At 39.1% G+C, this 14538-nt stretch overlaps 2 protein-coding genes across 2 annotated transcripts; both read left to right on the top strand.

Annotated features, from left to right (window-relative positions):
• The first annotated feature begins 4070 nt into the window (after positions 1–4070).
• On the top strand, positions 4071–5156 carry LOC133256613 (olfactory receptor 1L8-like). Its single transcript, XM_061431391.1, has one exon. The coding sequence runs from the start codon at positions 4212–4214 to the stop codon at positions 5154–5156; it is 945 nt and encodes a 314-aa protein (XP_061287375.1). The 5' UTR covers positions 4071–4211.
• Positions 5157–13146: 7990 nt separating this feature from the next.
• LOC133256612 (olfactory receptor 1L8-like) lies at positions 13147–14091 on the top strand. The gene has a single exon (XM_061431390.1). It carries the CDS (start codon positions 13147–13149, stop codon positions 14089–14091), a length of 945 nt encoding a protein of 314 aa, XP_061287374.1.
• Positions 14092–14538: the final 447 nt, after the last annotated feature.

Below are 14538 nucleotides of genomic sequence, written 5' to 3'. Positions count from 1 at the left end.
GGTCCATCCATGTTGTTGCCAGAGGCAAGATTTCCTTTTTTCTGGCTGAGTAATATTCTATTTTGTATGCATACCACCTGAATTCTGAAATACATACATTTTTTTGAAAGCTCCTTTGTTAAATATGACAATACATTTTGCCTGACCCTGTACATTAAAAATACATTAATATTAACCTAATCCCACACAGAAAAAATCTAATTCACATGCACACCAGACACTGGCAAGCATATACACACCATTGATCTCCCTCAACTGAATCCCCTGAAAAGTACAATGTTCCCACATTGACTTATGATCTGCCAGATCTAGACTACACCTTGGTCCATACCTGAATCCCCTGAAATAAATGTACTCACTCATATAAATATTTGTCCACTCATGATAGCCCATCCTGGGGAAACTGAAGCATAGTCTTGAGATGATGTACTGAGGTTCAGAAACTCTGAGATTAGTGCCAACATCTTAACAGGAAGCCTCAGGGGTCCCCTGTCCTCTTGGAGTCAGCAGTGCTGGCTGTGATTCCCATTTGCTTTCTCTGCCTACAGAGATTCAAGGACAAACTCCTCTGAGAGGTGCTCACATCACACTCCCTCAGCCTAATAAATGCCCCAGAGACCAGCAGAGCAGATCTCAGACTCATGAGAAGCTGGCTGGGCTTCCACAATCAGGAGAGTCCTCCCACTTGAGTCAGACCATCTCTGCCTTCTGAGATCTGGAGCTGGGAGGAGCAGCATCATGCTAGGGACCAGGCGTTAGGGAAGAAATGGTGGTTGAAGTCAGGAAAGGGAAATGTGTTATCCCTTTGGAGTAGTATGTCGGTTCCTCCTCCATCCCTACTTCTCTCCTTGTCAGTCAGCCCAGAAGTACACGGAAGACACATGCAGAAGCTGAACTTTGACTGAGAAGCAGATTTGACCTGATGAACAGATGTGGTGCACATCATCTTCTGGAGCGGCTGGGAAGGGAAGGAAAGGAAAGCATCTGGACGTCGAGGTGAGCTTCAGAAGCTGGCCACTCACTTGGCTACTCCAACCCAGTTTGGTACCTTACTTTTTTCTCCCTGATACTTTCAAATATTTCATGGATTGAGAAGTCATAAGATCCAAGTAACATTTCCATATGTCACTTGGTTTTAAATCCATCCTAGAAGGTGACTTCTAGGCACCTATACCATATGTTTTGGTGGAAGCAAAATCCTTCAATAGAAATAAGAGGAAAGAAAGAGTTGTATTCCCAGCATCATTCATACACCCTGTCCTTTTAGAGCTAATCTTCCTGATTCTCAGATCCAAAACCTTCCTCTCTTTCTAGTCATCAGCCTGGGTGTTCCTCACATCTACAACCTGGAGGCTCCAATCTCATAATTCACCAGATCACCACTGATTTTTAATATTCCACATTGCCCAGGAAGACCTTTCACAAGTGACTCATTTTTGAATACTGATCTGTGTGTGATAAACTTCCTCATGCACATGATATTCCCTATTTATAAAACATTAGGAATCAGCTTGTGAGCAGGTGATGCAAGATAAATCAAATCCATACTTTTTGTCTTCAGGGTACTGTCCACGGCACAGTCACAGCTCCACACACCAGGCACACCCCAGCCAAGTATGGCTAATTATTTCTGACTCACCTGGGCCCTTTAATCAAGGATATTCCAATTTTCAAATTCCACCATCTCTTCAACACAGAAAGGTAGGTCAACTCTCTTGTGACTATAAGAACATGGAGGAAGAAAGACTTGTCAGTTTAAAAGGGTAGAAGGATAATTCATGTAGGGAATTTTCAAAATGAGGAAAACAGTGCGTGTGCCAAATTGTGACAGATAATAAGTATACCAAAACTAGAGAAGGGTAGCATACTGCTTGGGAGCATGAGCTTAGAGTGAGACTGAAATCAGAGTAGGATTCAAATCCTGATTCCTACTCACTTCCTTCATGACCTTGGGCAAACCACTTCACCTCCATAAGCCTCAGTTTCCTGATAAAAACACATGCCTCTCAATTCCTCTTTTTGGGGGATGTAGTGAGGTGCTTAGCATAAATGTGGCATGTAATAACTTTTCAATAAATAATTAGGTATTATTATTAACTCTACTAATTCACTCAAGGCTCAAGGCATAAACAAGGTGTTCTATAAAATCTTGGAAAATCCTGAAATTAGCCTGACAATTCAATGATGAAGAATGTGGTATTTTATACACGTGAATTAACTGATTATGAGAGCATCTGGAAATAGCACATAAGGAACGATGACACAGGGATTGATGAGTACCAACATCTTCTCATGGATGTTTACAATATGCTTGTCTTTGTTTCAAGTGTTTTAACTGCCTTCTCTTACTAAACTTTCATGAGAATGTAGATATTTGTGTCCAATATTACATATGAAGTAAGTGAGGTTTAAAAACTCATTATCAGAGAAATGCAAATCGAAACCACAATGAGGTACCATTTCACACCAGTCAGAATGGCTGCGATCCAAGTCTACAAGCAATAAATGCTGGAGAGGGTGTGGAGAAAAGGGAACCCTCTTACACTGTTGGTGGGAATGCAAACTAGTACAGCCACTATGGAGAACAGTGTGGAGATTTCCTTAAAAAACTGGAAATAGAACTGCCTTATGACCCAGCAATCCCACTGCTGGGCATACACACTGAGGAAACCAGAATTGAAAGAGATACGTGTACCCCAATGTTCATCGCAGCGCTGTTTATAATAGCTAGGACATGGAAGCAACCTAGATGTCCATCAGCAGATGAATGGATAAGAAAGCTGTGGTACATATACACAATGGAATATTACTCAGCCATTAAAAAGAATACATTTGAATCCGTTCTAATGAGGTGGATGAAACTGGAGCCTATTATACAGAGTGAAGTAAGCCAGAAAGAAGAACACTAATACAGTATACTAACGCATATATATGGAATTTAGAAAGATGGTAACGATAACTCTGTATGTGAGACAGCAAAAGAGACACAGATGTATAGAACAGTCTTTTGGACTCTGTGGGAGAGGGAGAGGGTGGGATGATTAGGGAGAATGGCATTGAAACATGTGTAATATCATACATGAAATGAATCACCAGTCCAAGTTCAATGCCTAATACTTGTTTCTTGGGGCTGGTGCACTGGGACAACCCAGAGGGACTGTACAGGGGAGGTGGGGGGTTCGGGATGGGGAACATGTGTACACCCATGGCGGATTCATGTTGATATATGGCAAAACCAATACAATATTTTAAAGTAATTAACCTCCAATTAAAAAAATAAATTTATATTAAAAAAAATAAATCAGATTTTCTCAAATAAACACAAATTTATAAAAAAAAATAAAAACTGTTTAGTAGCTTACAACTAAAGTGTAAGTATCTATTTGTTCAATGAAGTAATATATTAATGCATCAACATACTATGCCAACAGAGAAGGAAATGGCAACCCACTCCAATACTCTTGCCTGGAGAACCCTACGGATGGAGGAGCCTGGCAGGCTATAGTCTACAGTGCCTCAAAGAGTCAGATGCTACTGAAGCGACTGAGCATGCACGCACAGTATACCAGTGTATGTTCAAAATGTGGGAGAGTGTGCTGCCTCTAAAAAAAATGATTTTAAACACTTTGTTGATACAGTATGTTCACTGTAGAGATTTTTATGGTAACCAAGCATCTATAAATAACCAATATCTAAAAATGATTGAAATTCTTATGGAATGTGTCTATAGAAAAGGCAAGGATGAATATGCTGACTCTAAGAAGTTGACATAAAACACTTTTTTAAAACACTCTGCAGATGTAGAGTTTTTTCATAATATTATTTTACATATTATGTTTGTTGATCTGTCACCCAAACTACAACATGAATGGCACAAAAGGCAAATATTTCTCAGTTGAATTGCTATGTTCCCAGTAGGGAAACAGTGCTTTCCCCAGATTGGGATCTAAGGAACTTGAATCAGAGAAGTCCACCTCTGATGACTTCTAAAGGAAAGCTCTTATTCTCTCCCTCCAACTTTTAACATAAAGCACTTATGATGCCCATGGGTTTGGGAAGGGAGGTCCACATCAAGAACCATGAGAGTGACATGGCCTGAATAGCTGGTAATGATGACCAAATAGAGGAAACAAAGACTTATCATGATTTGGGCTATGGAATGGTAAGATGTGAAATAACAGAATGTCTTGTATTTAACCAGACCCAAGCCAATGGAAAGACTCAACCAAACCAGCAGTGTCTCTGAGTTCATCCTCCTGGGACTCTCCTCCCAACCTCAGGACCAGAAGCCACTCTTCATCCTCTTCCTCATCATATACCTGGTCACCATAACAGGGAACCTGCTCATCGTCCTGGCCATCCGCTCTGACCCCCAACTGCACACCCCCATGTATTTCTTCTTGAGTTTCCTGTCTTTCATTGACATTTGCTTCACCACAACCATTGTCCCCAGGATGCTGGTGAACTTCCTGTCACATAAGACCATCTCCTATGCTGGGTGTCTGTCCCAGATGTATTTTATATATGCTCTGGGAAACACTGACAGCTGCCTTCTGGCAGTCATGGCCTTTGACCGCTATGTGGCCATCTGTGACCCCTTCCACTATGTCACCATCATGGGCCACCGCCGCTGTGTCCTGCTGGTGGCCTTCTCCTGCTCATTGCCTCACTTCCACTCACTCCTACATGTACTTCTGCTGAATCAGCTCACCTTCTGTGACTCTAATGTTATCCATCATTTTCTCTGTGACCTCAGCCCTCTGATGAAATTGTCCTGCTCCCCCACATTAATCAATGAAATTGTGATAATGACAGAAGGACCTGTTCTTTTGGTGACCCCCTTTCTATTCATTACTTTCTCTTATATACGGATCCTCATTGCAATTCTCAAAATTCCCTCAACTTCTGGGAAACACAAAGCCTTCTCCACGTGTGGTTCGCACCTCACTGTGGTAACACTGTTTTATGGAAGCATCTTCTATGTCTATTTACAGCCTGTGTCCACCTACACTGTCAGGGACCACGTGGCAACAATTGTCTACACAGTTCTATCCTCCATGCTCAATCCTTTTATCTACAGCCTAAGAAACAAAGACCTGAAACAGAGTCTGAGGAAGCTGGTGGGCAGGAGGAAACCTCAGACAGCACCCCCTTGATGAACACACAAGGGAATCTTCCCCATTTGAATCTGGTTTCTACTGGCTTTTGGTGATCAAGCAAGCTCTTGGAGGTTAGCATTTTTAACCCATGTGAGAATAGGAATTGTGGTCAATTACATCCATTGATGAAGACCCATCAATTGGCTCTGCCTCAGCTTAAATCATGATACACCCCCTCACCATTTCTCCTCTTTTCTATGAAAATTCATCACATTGCATCTTAGAAATATTGCTTTGAGATAAGCCTTTTCTCACAGATATTTCCTGGACTAATTTCTGTCTTTTATCAATAATTATCCTCCAAAATTCTTCAATTTCAGTAAATGGCTAAAACTAATTACTTAATTTATAGTTGCTGATTGTCTTTGTAAATGTTTGAAAGAGGAGATAATGAATGGAGAAAAGGAAAAGGAGAAGATGGAGTATATTTTACTTAATTATCTCAATATCAGGATTTTTTTTGCATTTATAGAGATTTTATTCAAATATCAACATCTGAAAAACATTAAATTACACTTCTCATTAAAGTTGGCACATTCCTAAACATTTACAGGTCCCCATAAATGCAATCTTACATGTATACTTTTTATTTTTTTCTTTTCTTTTATTTTTTAACTTTACATTACTGTATTGGTTTTGCCATATATCAACATGAATCTGCCACAGGTATACACGTGTTCCCCATCCTGAACCCCCTCCCTCCTCCCTCCTCGTACCATCCCTCTGGGTCATCCCAGTGCACCAGCCCCAAGCATCCAGTATCGTGCATCAAACCTGGACTGCTGACTCATTTCATATATGATATTATACATGTTTCAATGCCATTCTCCCAAATCATCCCACCCTCTTTAATAACACCTTAATTTTCTCTCCAAAACTTTTTCTTGGCTTATTAAGTTTTCACTTCTACTACTCTCTTATCTTTCTCCTGATTTACTATATTTCTATGGTTTTATACCTTTTCAGTTTCATATTTTTTTAGCACACAACTCCCAAATGCTAATGGCCAGAAAGAATGAGAATCATGAATGATAACATAAAATTATCCATTGCGTAGTATGTATATTGAAACATTTCTTACTTCTGTCTATCCTTAAACCTACATGTTTAAAATATACGATTTAAACTGTATTCTAGAAACACCAATTCTTGAGTCTGACTTGAAGGTATATTATTAATATCATAAGTGTATATTGATTCCAGACAATTTATTTTAGTCAATCAATTTTATAACAGATAAAAATTTGGGAAAAACCTAAAATCCTACCAATAAGGACTGGAGAAACTAATTGTGATTAATTATCGAATATAACAATATGCAGCAGGCAGAAAATATCAAGCAGATCTCTGTTATTTTCTTGAAATATCATTAAATAGAAATCTTAAGTAGACCTGAGTATGAAAGTATGAATTCATTTTAGTTTTCAAAATAATATGTTATATATCTATATAGTCACTGGAATAAGAATGGAAGTGTAAGGCTAGGGAGGGACACAGAGGGAGAGAAATTGCACTTCTTGATACACATTCATCTGAATTTGTATAAATAAATATTGATAGCTCATGGAATTGAAATCTATTAATAAATCAAATGACCAATGCAATGGTGAAAGACTGTTTGTAAAATACCAGCTGAAGAGAAACTTTTTAGGTGCTTGCAAATATGAAAAATATCATTGTTTGGCTCTTTCACTTGAATCATAATTTGATAGGATACAGCATTCTAAGTATGGAAACTTCTGGAACATTAAGGACATATCTAATTGTTCTACTGCATCAAGTGTTTTCAGTGAGAATCAAGAGGTCATTATAATGTGATTGCCTCCCTTTTGTTGTTGTTCAGTCACTGAGTCATGTCCAACTCTTGGCGACCCCATGGACTGCAGCATACCAGGCTCCTCTGGCCTCCACTATTTCCTGGAGTTTGTTCAAATTCATGTCCCTTGAGTCGATGAGGCTATCTAACCATCTCATCTTCTGTCACTCCCTTCTCCTTTTCCCTTCAATCTTTCCCAGCATTAGGGTTTTTTCCAATGAGTCAGCTCTTTTCATCAGGTGGCCAAAGTTTTGGAGCTTCAGCTTCAGCAATCCTTTCAATGAATATTCAGTGTTGATTTCCTTTAGGATTGACTGCTTTGATCTCCTTGCCATCCAAGGGACTCTGAGGAGCCTTCTCCAGCACCACAACTTGAAAGCATCAATTCTTTGGCACTCAGCCTTCCTTACGGTCCAGTTCTCACATTCACACCTGCCTACTGGAAAAACCATAGCTTTGACTATACAGACCTGTGTCAACAAAGTTACATCTCTGTTTTTTAATAGGCTGTCTAGGTTTGTTGTAACTTTCCTTCCAAAGAGCAAGCATCTTTTAATTTCATGCCTGGAGTTATCATCCTCAATGATTTTGGAGCCCAGGAAAATAAAGTCCATCACTGCTTCCACTTTTTCCCCCACTATTTGCCGTGAAATGATGGGACCAGATGCCAAGATCTTAGCTTTTTGAATGTTGAGTTTCAAGCCAGCTTTTTCACTCTCCTCTTTCACCTTTATCAAGAGGCTCTTTAGTTCCTCTTCACTTTCTGCCATTAGAGTGGTATTATCTGCATAGCTGAGGTTGTTGACATTTCTCCTGCCAATCTTGATTCCAGCTTGTGATTTATTCAGCCTGGCATTTCGTATGATGGGCTCTGCATGTAAGTTAAATAAGCAGGGTGACAGTATTCAGTTTTGACATACTCCTTTCCCAGTTTGAAACCAGTCTACTGTTCCATGTTTGGTTCTAACTGTTGCTTCTTGACCTGCTTTCAAATTTCTCAGGAGACAGGTAAGGTGGCCTGGTATTTCCATCTCTTTAATAATTTTTTGAGTCACACAAAACCCTTTGCAAAGACAAAGCTGTGATCCATGCAGGGGAACATAGGAGAAGGGAATTTTTAAAAGGGCAATTGTGGGGTTATATGAAATCATGTATGTGAAACTTTTGAAAATTGTCAAGCACTATAGAATTGAAAGACTCTTTCATTGAATAAACAAAAGAAAACTAAATAAAACAATTTTCCCCTAAGAAAAAGAAAACAGAGAAAGACAAATACTGTATGATATCACTTATATGTAGAATGTAGAAATAAAAGAAACAATTGAAAATAGCAAAAAAAAAAAAAAAATGCCGACATAGAGAACAAACTCTAGGTTAACAGTGAGGCAGAGCAAATAGGGATAGAGGTTTAAGAGGTACAAACCACCATATATAAAACAATGACCTATTTATACAAGCATGTATTGTTCAGCACAGATATTATACCCAATAGTTTATAATAACTATAAATGGAGTACAATCTTTAAAAATGAGAATCACTATGTTGTACACTTTGAACTTAACACATTGCACATCAAGTGTACCTCAGTTTTTAAATTTCTTTTAAAGAAAGACAGTTGCTAAGAGGACAAAAATTTAAAAGTTCCCACCAATAGTACATAGAACTCTACTCAGCACACAGTAGTGGCCTATATGGGAAAAGAATCTAAACCAGAGTGGATATATGTATATGCATAACTGATTCATTCTGCTTACATCTGACTAATGAAATATCGTAAATCAAATATACTCTAATAAAAAATTTTTTAAAAAGGAAAATAAGAAAATTTACCAGGTTGTGCAAGAAAAAATGTTCTCACCAAAACAAATAAGTTGTAGCTATGTGAGGTTATGGATGTGTTAACTAACATTATTGTGGTAATTATTGTGCTTAATAAATACGTCTCAAACAACTGTGTTGTATACCTTTAACTTACACAATGTTATATGTAAATCATCTCAATAAAGCTGGAAAATAATAATTAAATATTTGTTGGGTGAATGAATGGAAACAAGAGAAAGATGAAGGCCACATGAAGAGTAAGTGCAGGAGGCATGACTCAAACCCAGGGGTTTCTGCCTCAGTAGTATTTACTCTTGGTAAGTAGATTAAACTTTCTACACTCAACTCAAAGGTAAGGAAGAAGATGCAGATGTTTTGTGTGAGACAGTGGTTTACCCTGAAGGCAGTAGCAGAATGTGTTGTTTTTCCTATATTTATGGATGATTTTTAACAAAATACACAATATTATCTATATAAAGCTCAAAAGAAAATGTTATTTCTGGTTTTAGTGCCAGAAAGAACTGCTATCCTGCTTTTTCAGATGAAGAAACTGAGGCTCATAGAGGCAAAGTCTCTTGTTAAAAGCAACCCCTAAATGAGTAGGCCAGCATTCTAATAAGTATCTCCTCTCCCTCAATACAACTTCAAATCACTGATTTGAGCCTAAACTCTTAAATACATACATGTTTTTCAAAGCCCCTTTGCTAAATATGACAACATTTGCCTAACCCTGTGATTTTAAACATATGTAAATTCACAGTAGCCTAATCCCTCACTTAAAAAAAAATCTAATCCACATGCTTCCCCAGATACTGGAAAGCACATACACACCATTGATCTTCACCAATTGATCCCCTTAAAATTGGAAAACTCTGCATATTCATTTATGTATGATCTGTCTGGTTCTAGAATACACCTTGGTCCACACCTATTTTCAATAAAATGAAAATATTCACCCACATGAATATTTTCCTATCCTTGATAAAATACACTTGAAGCCTGACCTTGAGACAGTGCACTGAGGTTCATTAGCTCTGAGATTAGTCCCACAGCTAAACAGGAAGCCTCAGGGGTCCCCTGTCCCCTTGAAGTCAGCTGGGCTAGCTCTGATTCCCTTTGTGCTTTCTCTGCCTACAGAGATCCCAGGATGAAATTCCCTGAGAAGTCATCACACCACAACTTCCTCAACCTAACAAACACCCCAGGGGCTCGCAGAGAATACTCCAAACTCACGAGAAGGTGGCTAGTCTTCCACAATCAGGAGAGTCCTCTTACTTAAGTCAGAGCGTCTCCCATTCCATGGGAGACACACGAGGAAGCTGAGCTTTGGCTGAGAAGCAAACTATGACCTGATGAACAGACATGGTGCAGATCAGCTTCTGGAGAGGTTGGGAATGAAAGAAAAGCATCTGGACATGCAGGTGAGCTTCAGGAAACTGGCCACCCACTGGGCTACTCTATCCCAGCTTAATATCTTACACTTTTCTCTTTGGATACTTTCAAATATTTTATGGATTAAGAAGTCATAAAGTCCAAGTAGAACTTCCATGTGGCATTTGGTTTTAAGTTCATCCAGTTGGACTTCTAGGCTACCTATAACATAAGTTTTGGTGAAAGCAAAGTGCTTCAGCAGAAAAGAAGAGGGAAAAAAAAAAAACTGTTGTATTCCTATTCTGATCCACTTACACTGCTTTTAGAACTATTCTCCCAGGTTCTCAGATCCAAAACCTTCCTCCTTTTTTCTAGCCTGGGTGTTCTTCACATCTATGACCTGGAGCATCCAATTTAAATAATTCACCAAATTGCCACTAATTTTTGTATTCCACATTCCCCCAGGCAGCCCTTTCACAAATGACTCACCTTTCAATCTTGATTTGTGTGTGATAAACTGCTTTGCAGACATGGTGTCTCCCTTGTTATCCTTAAAATGTCAAGAACCAACTTGTGAGCAGGAGATGCAGGACAAATCAAACCCCATTTTTTGTCTTCAGGGTACTGTCACTGCATGGCCACAACTCCACACTCCAGACACACCCCAGTTATAAAAGCCCATGATTTTGGTCAATTAATCATGAATATTCAAATACTCAAATTCTACCATCTCAGCAACAAAGATAACCAGATCACCTCTCTTGCAACTACAAGGATAGATTCAGAACATGGGAGAAGAAAGCTTGTCGATAAAGGGCAATAGAGAGGTATTTCATGTTAGGAAATTGCCAAAATGAGGAAAATAGTGCATGATTGATTGTTGGTGACTGTGACAAATGATAAATATACCAAACCTAGGGGAGGGGTAGCGTAATGCTTGAAAGCATGAGCTTAAAGTGAGTCAGAAATCTGAATGCGTCCAAATCCTGATTGCGATTCCTTAGTGACTTTGAGCAAATTGCTTCACCTCTATAAGCCTCATTCTCCCATTTAATAACACGTGCTTTCCAATTTCTTATTATGGAATTTAGTGAGGTGACTATAATAAGCTTGACATGTAATACATGTTCAACAAATATTGGTTTATTCTAATTAACTTTAATTACTGATCCACTCAAAGCTCAATGCACTGAAACAAAACAAATATTTCTTCCATTGCTGTTGTTCAGTCACTAAGTCATGTCTCATCCTTTGCAATCCCATGGACTATAGCACACCAGGCTTTCCTGTCCATCACTGTCTCCCTGAGTTTGCTCAAACTCATGTCCATTGAGTCAGTGAAGCCATCCAACCATCTCATCCTCTGTCACCCGCTTCTCATCCTGCCCTCAATCTGTCCAAGCATCAGGGTCTTTTCTTTTCTTCCATAAAATCTTACAAAATCATAAAATTAGCCTGAAAATTTGGCAGTGCAGGATGTGATATTTTACACAGGTGAATGAGTTGATTTTGAGACCTTCTAGAAATAGAAATGAGGGAGGGTGACATGGGGATTGATGAGTATTAGCAGCTTCTCCTGAGTGTTCATAATATGCTTGTCTTGAGGTGTTTGAAATGTGCTATCTCACTAACCCCTCATGAGAATGTGGATGCTTTTGCTCAATATCACACATGAAGTAACTTAAGTAACTTGGGGTAACTTAAAACTTAAATGTAAGCACTTACTTATTTTTTCTATTAATTAATATGATAATATATCAGTGTACTTTTATACCAATGTGCATTCAAAATGTCTGAAATGATATGCTGCCTCTAAAGAAATTATTTTAGACACTTTGATGATATGTGTGTTTCATGTCATATATGATATGAAAGTATATATGTTGAGATTTTTACTGTAGCTAAGAATGTATAAATACCCAAACATCTCAAAATGTATCAAAATCCCTAAGGGATATGTCTATTCACAAGATATAGGGGGATACGCTGACTCTGAAATCTTGATTTAAAGCACTTTGTTAGAGTACTTTGTAGATGCACAATCCCTCACTATAGAACTTTTGCAGTAGTAAGAAACAGAGGCTATTTTAATGTCCATTGCTAGGTCACTAGATACAACCAAAAAAAAAAAAAAAAACATGTATGTAGACATGTTTCTCACAGTTATTTTTGGATAAACATATGAAAGAGGAATTTTAAGGAAAAAATTGAAGAGTCAAAAATGGATGTCCATACTATACAAATGTAATTTACAACAGGAGTTTAAAAAAAGGAAAATGGTTTTACAAAGAGGGAAGATCTGCATAGACTGACACTCATATCCCATGAGCTAAGAGCCTCTCATTCTGTGTGCAGACAAAAGGAAAAATCACTATTGTACTGGATTCAACATTTCTTTGAGATTAGCTCTGTTGGTTATTTTGAAAAATGGTTATTTCCACCCAAGACCTAGTATACCAACTGAATTTGCTTTGATAAGGAATGAGTGTTCTGTGACTTCAATATCTAAAATGCCCTCTAATCCCCAGTCACCTCCATCTTCTTGTATTTTGTTTAAAAATGTGTCCCTACATGATATAATATTACCTACTCTGCTGATGATCTGTCTCCCAAACTACAAAATGAACAACTCAAAAGAAACATCTGTTTTATTGTTATGTTCCCAAGAAGGAAATAGGAATTTTCCAGAATAGGAATGAAGGAACTAGAATCAAAGAGGTTCACCTCAATATTTTTTTAAGTAAAACTCTTCTTCTGTCCCTCCAGCTTGCAATATAAGGTTCTTATCAAGCCCATGGATTTGGGAAGGAAGGACCACATCAAGAACGATAAGGGTAACAAGCTTTCCCTGCAGAGTGGCTAATGATGACCAAATAGAGGGAACAATGATCTGCTGGGTTCTCATGATTTGGGATACAGAATTGAAGCATGTGAAATAATAAACCTTCTTGTATATAGCTATTAATAGACCCGAGTCAATGGAAAGACTCAACCAAACCAGCAGTGTCTCTGAGTTCATCCTCCTGGGACTCTCCTCCCAACCTCAGGACCAGAAGCCACTCTTCATCCTCTTCCTTATCATGTACCTGGTCACCATAACAGGGAACCTGCTCATCATCCTGGCCATCCGCTCTGACCCCCAACTGCACACCCCCATGTATTTCTTCTTGAGTGTCCTGTCTTTCACTGACATTTGCTTCACAACAACCATTGTCCCCAGGATGCTGGTGAACTTCCTGTCACATAAGACCATCTCCTATGCTGGATGTTTGACCCAGATGTATTTTATATATGCCTTGGGCAACACTGACAGCTGCCTTCTGGCAGTCATGGCCTATGACCGCTATGTGGCCATCTGTGACCCCTTCCACTATGTCACCATCATGAGCCACCGCCGCTGTGTCCTGCTGGTGGCCTTCTCCTGCTCGTTGCCTCATTTCCACTCACTCCTACACACACTTCTGCTGAATCAGCTCACCTTCTGTGACTCTAATATTATCCATAACTTTCTCTGTGACCTCAGCCCTCTGATAAAATTGTCCTGCTCCCCCACATTTGTCAACGAAATTGTGATATTGATAGAAGGATCTTTTATTTTAGTGACCCCTTTCCTATGCATTACTTTCTCTTATATACAAATCCTCATTGCAGTTCTTAAAATTCCCTCAGCTTCTGGGAAACGCAAAGCCTTCTCCACATGTGGGTCTCACCTCACTGTGGTAACACTCTTTTATGGAAGCATCTTCTATGTCTATTTACAGCCTGTGTCCACCTACACTGTCAGGGACCACATGGCAACAATTGTTTACACAGTTCTGTCCTCCATGCTCAATCCTTTTATCTACAGCCTAAGAAACAAAGACCTGAAACAGGGTCTGAGGAAGCTGGTGGGCAGAAGGAAACCCCAGGCAGCACCCTCTTGATGTACACACAAAGGAATCATCCCCATTTAAATCTGGTTTCTACTGGCTCTTGGTGATCAAGCAAGCTCTTGGAGATTAGCATTTTTAACCCATGTGGGGCAAGGTATTGTGAGCATTTACATACTTTGCTGATGGCCTATTAATTGGCTCTGCCTGTGATTAAATCATGATACTCTTCCCCACTATTTCTCCTCTTTTCTACAAAGAGTCATCACATTGCATCTTTCAAATGCTGCTTTAACCTAATCCTTTTCCCACACTGGGTGGATGGCTCAAACAATAAAGAATCTTCCTGCAATGCAGGAGACTTGGGCTCAGTCCCTAAATTGGGAAGATCCCCTGGAGAAGGAAATGACAACCCAATCCAGCATTCTTGCCTGGAGAATTCCGTGAACAGAGGAGCCTGGCGGGCTACTGTCCATGGGTCACAAAGAGTCGGACACAGCG

This window comes from Bos javanicus, chromosome 11 (genome assembly GCF_032452875.1).
Source record: "Bos javanicus breed banteng chromosome 11, ARS-OSU_banteng_1.0, whole genome shotgun sequence".
Taxonomy (NCBI): Eukaryota; Metazoa; Chordata; class Mammalia; order Artiodactyla; family Bovidae; genus Bos; species Bos javanicus.
Note: the sequence above shows the minus strand (reverse complement) of the source record. Positions and strands in the feature narration are given on the sequence as shown.

What these genes read in the sequence shown, in the direction of transcription:
- LOC133256612 (XM_061431390.1), top strand. Translation starts at nt 13,147, where the DNA reads ATGGAAAGACTCAACCAAACCAGCAGTGTCTCTGAGTTCATCCTCCTG.
- LOC133256613 (XM_061431391.1), top strand. Translation starts at nt 4,212, where the DNA reads ATGGAAAGACTCAACCAAACCAGCAGTGTCTCTGAGTTCATCCTCCTG.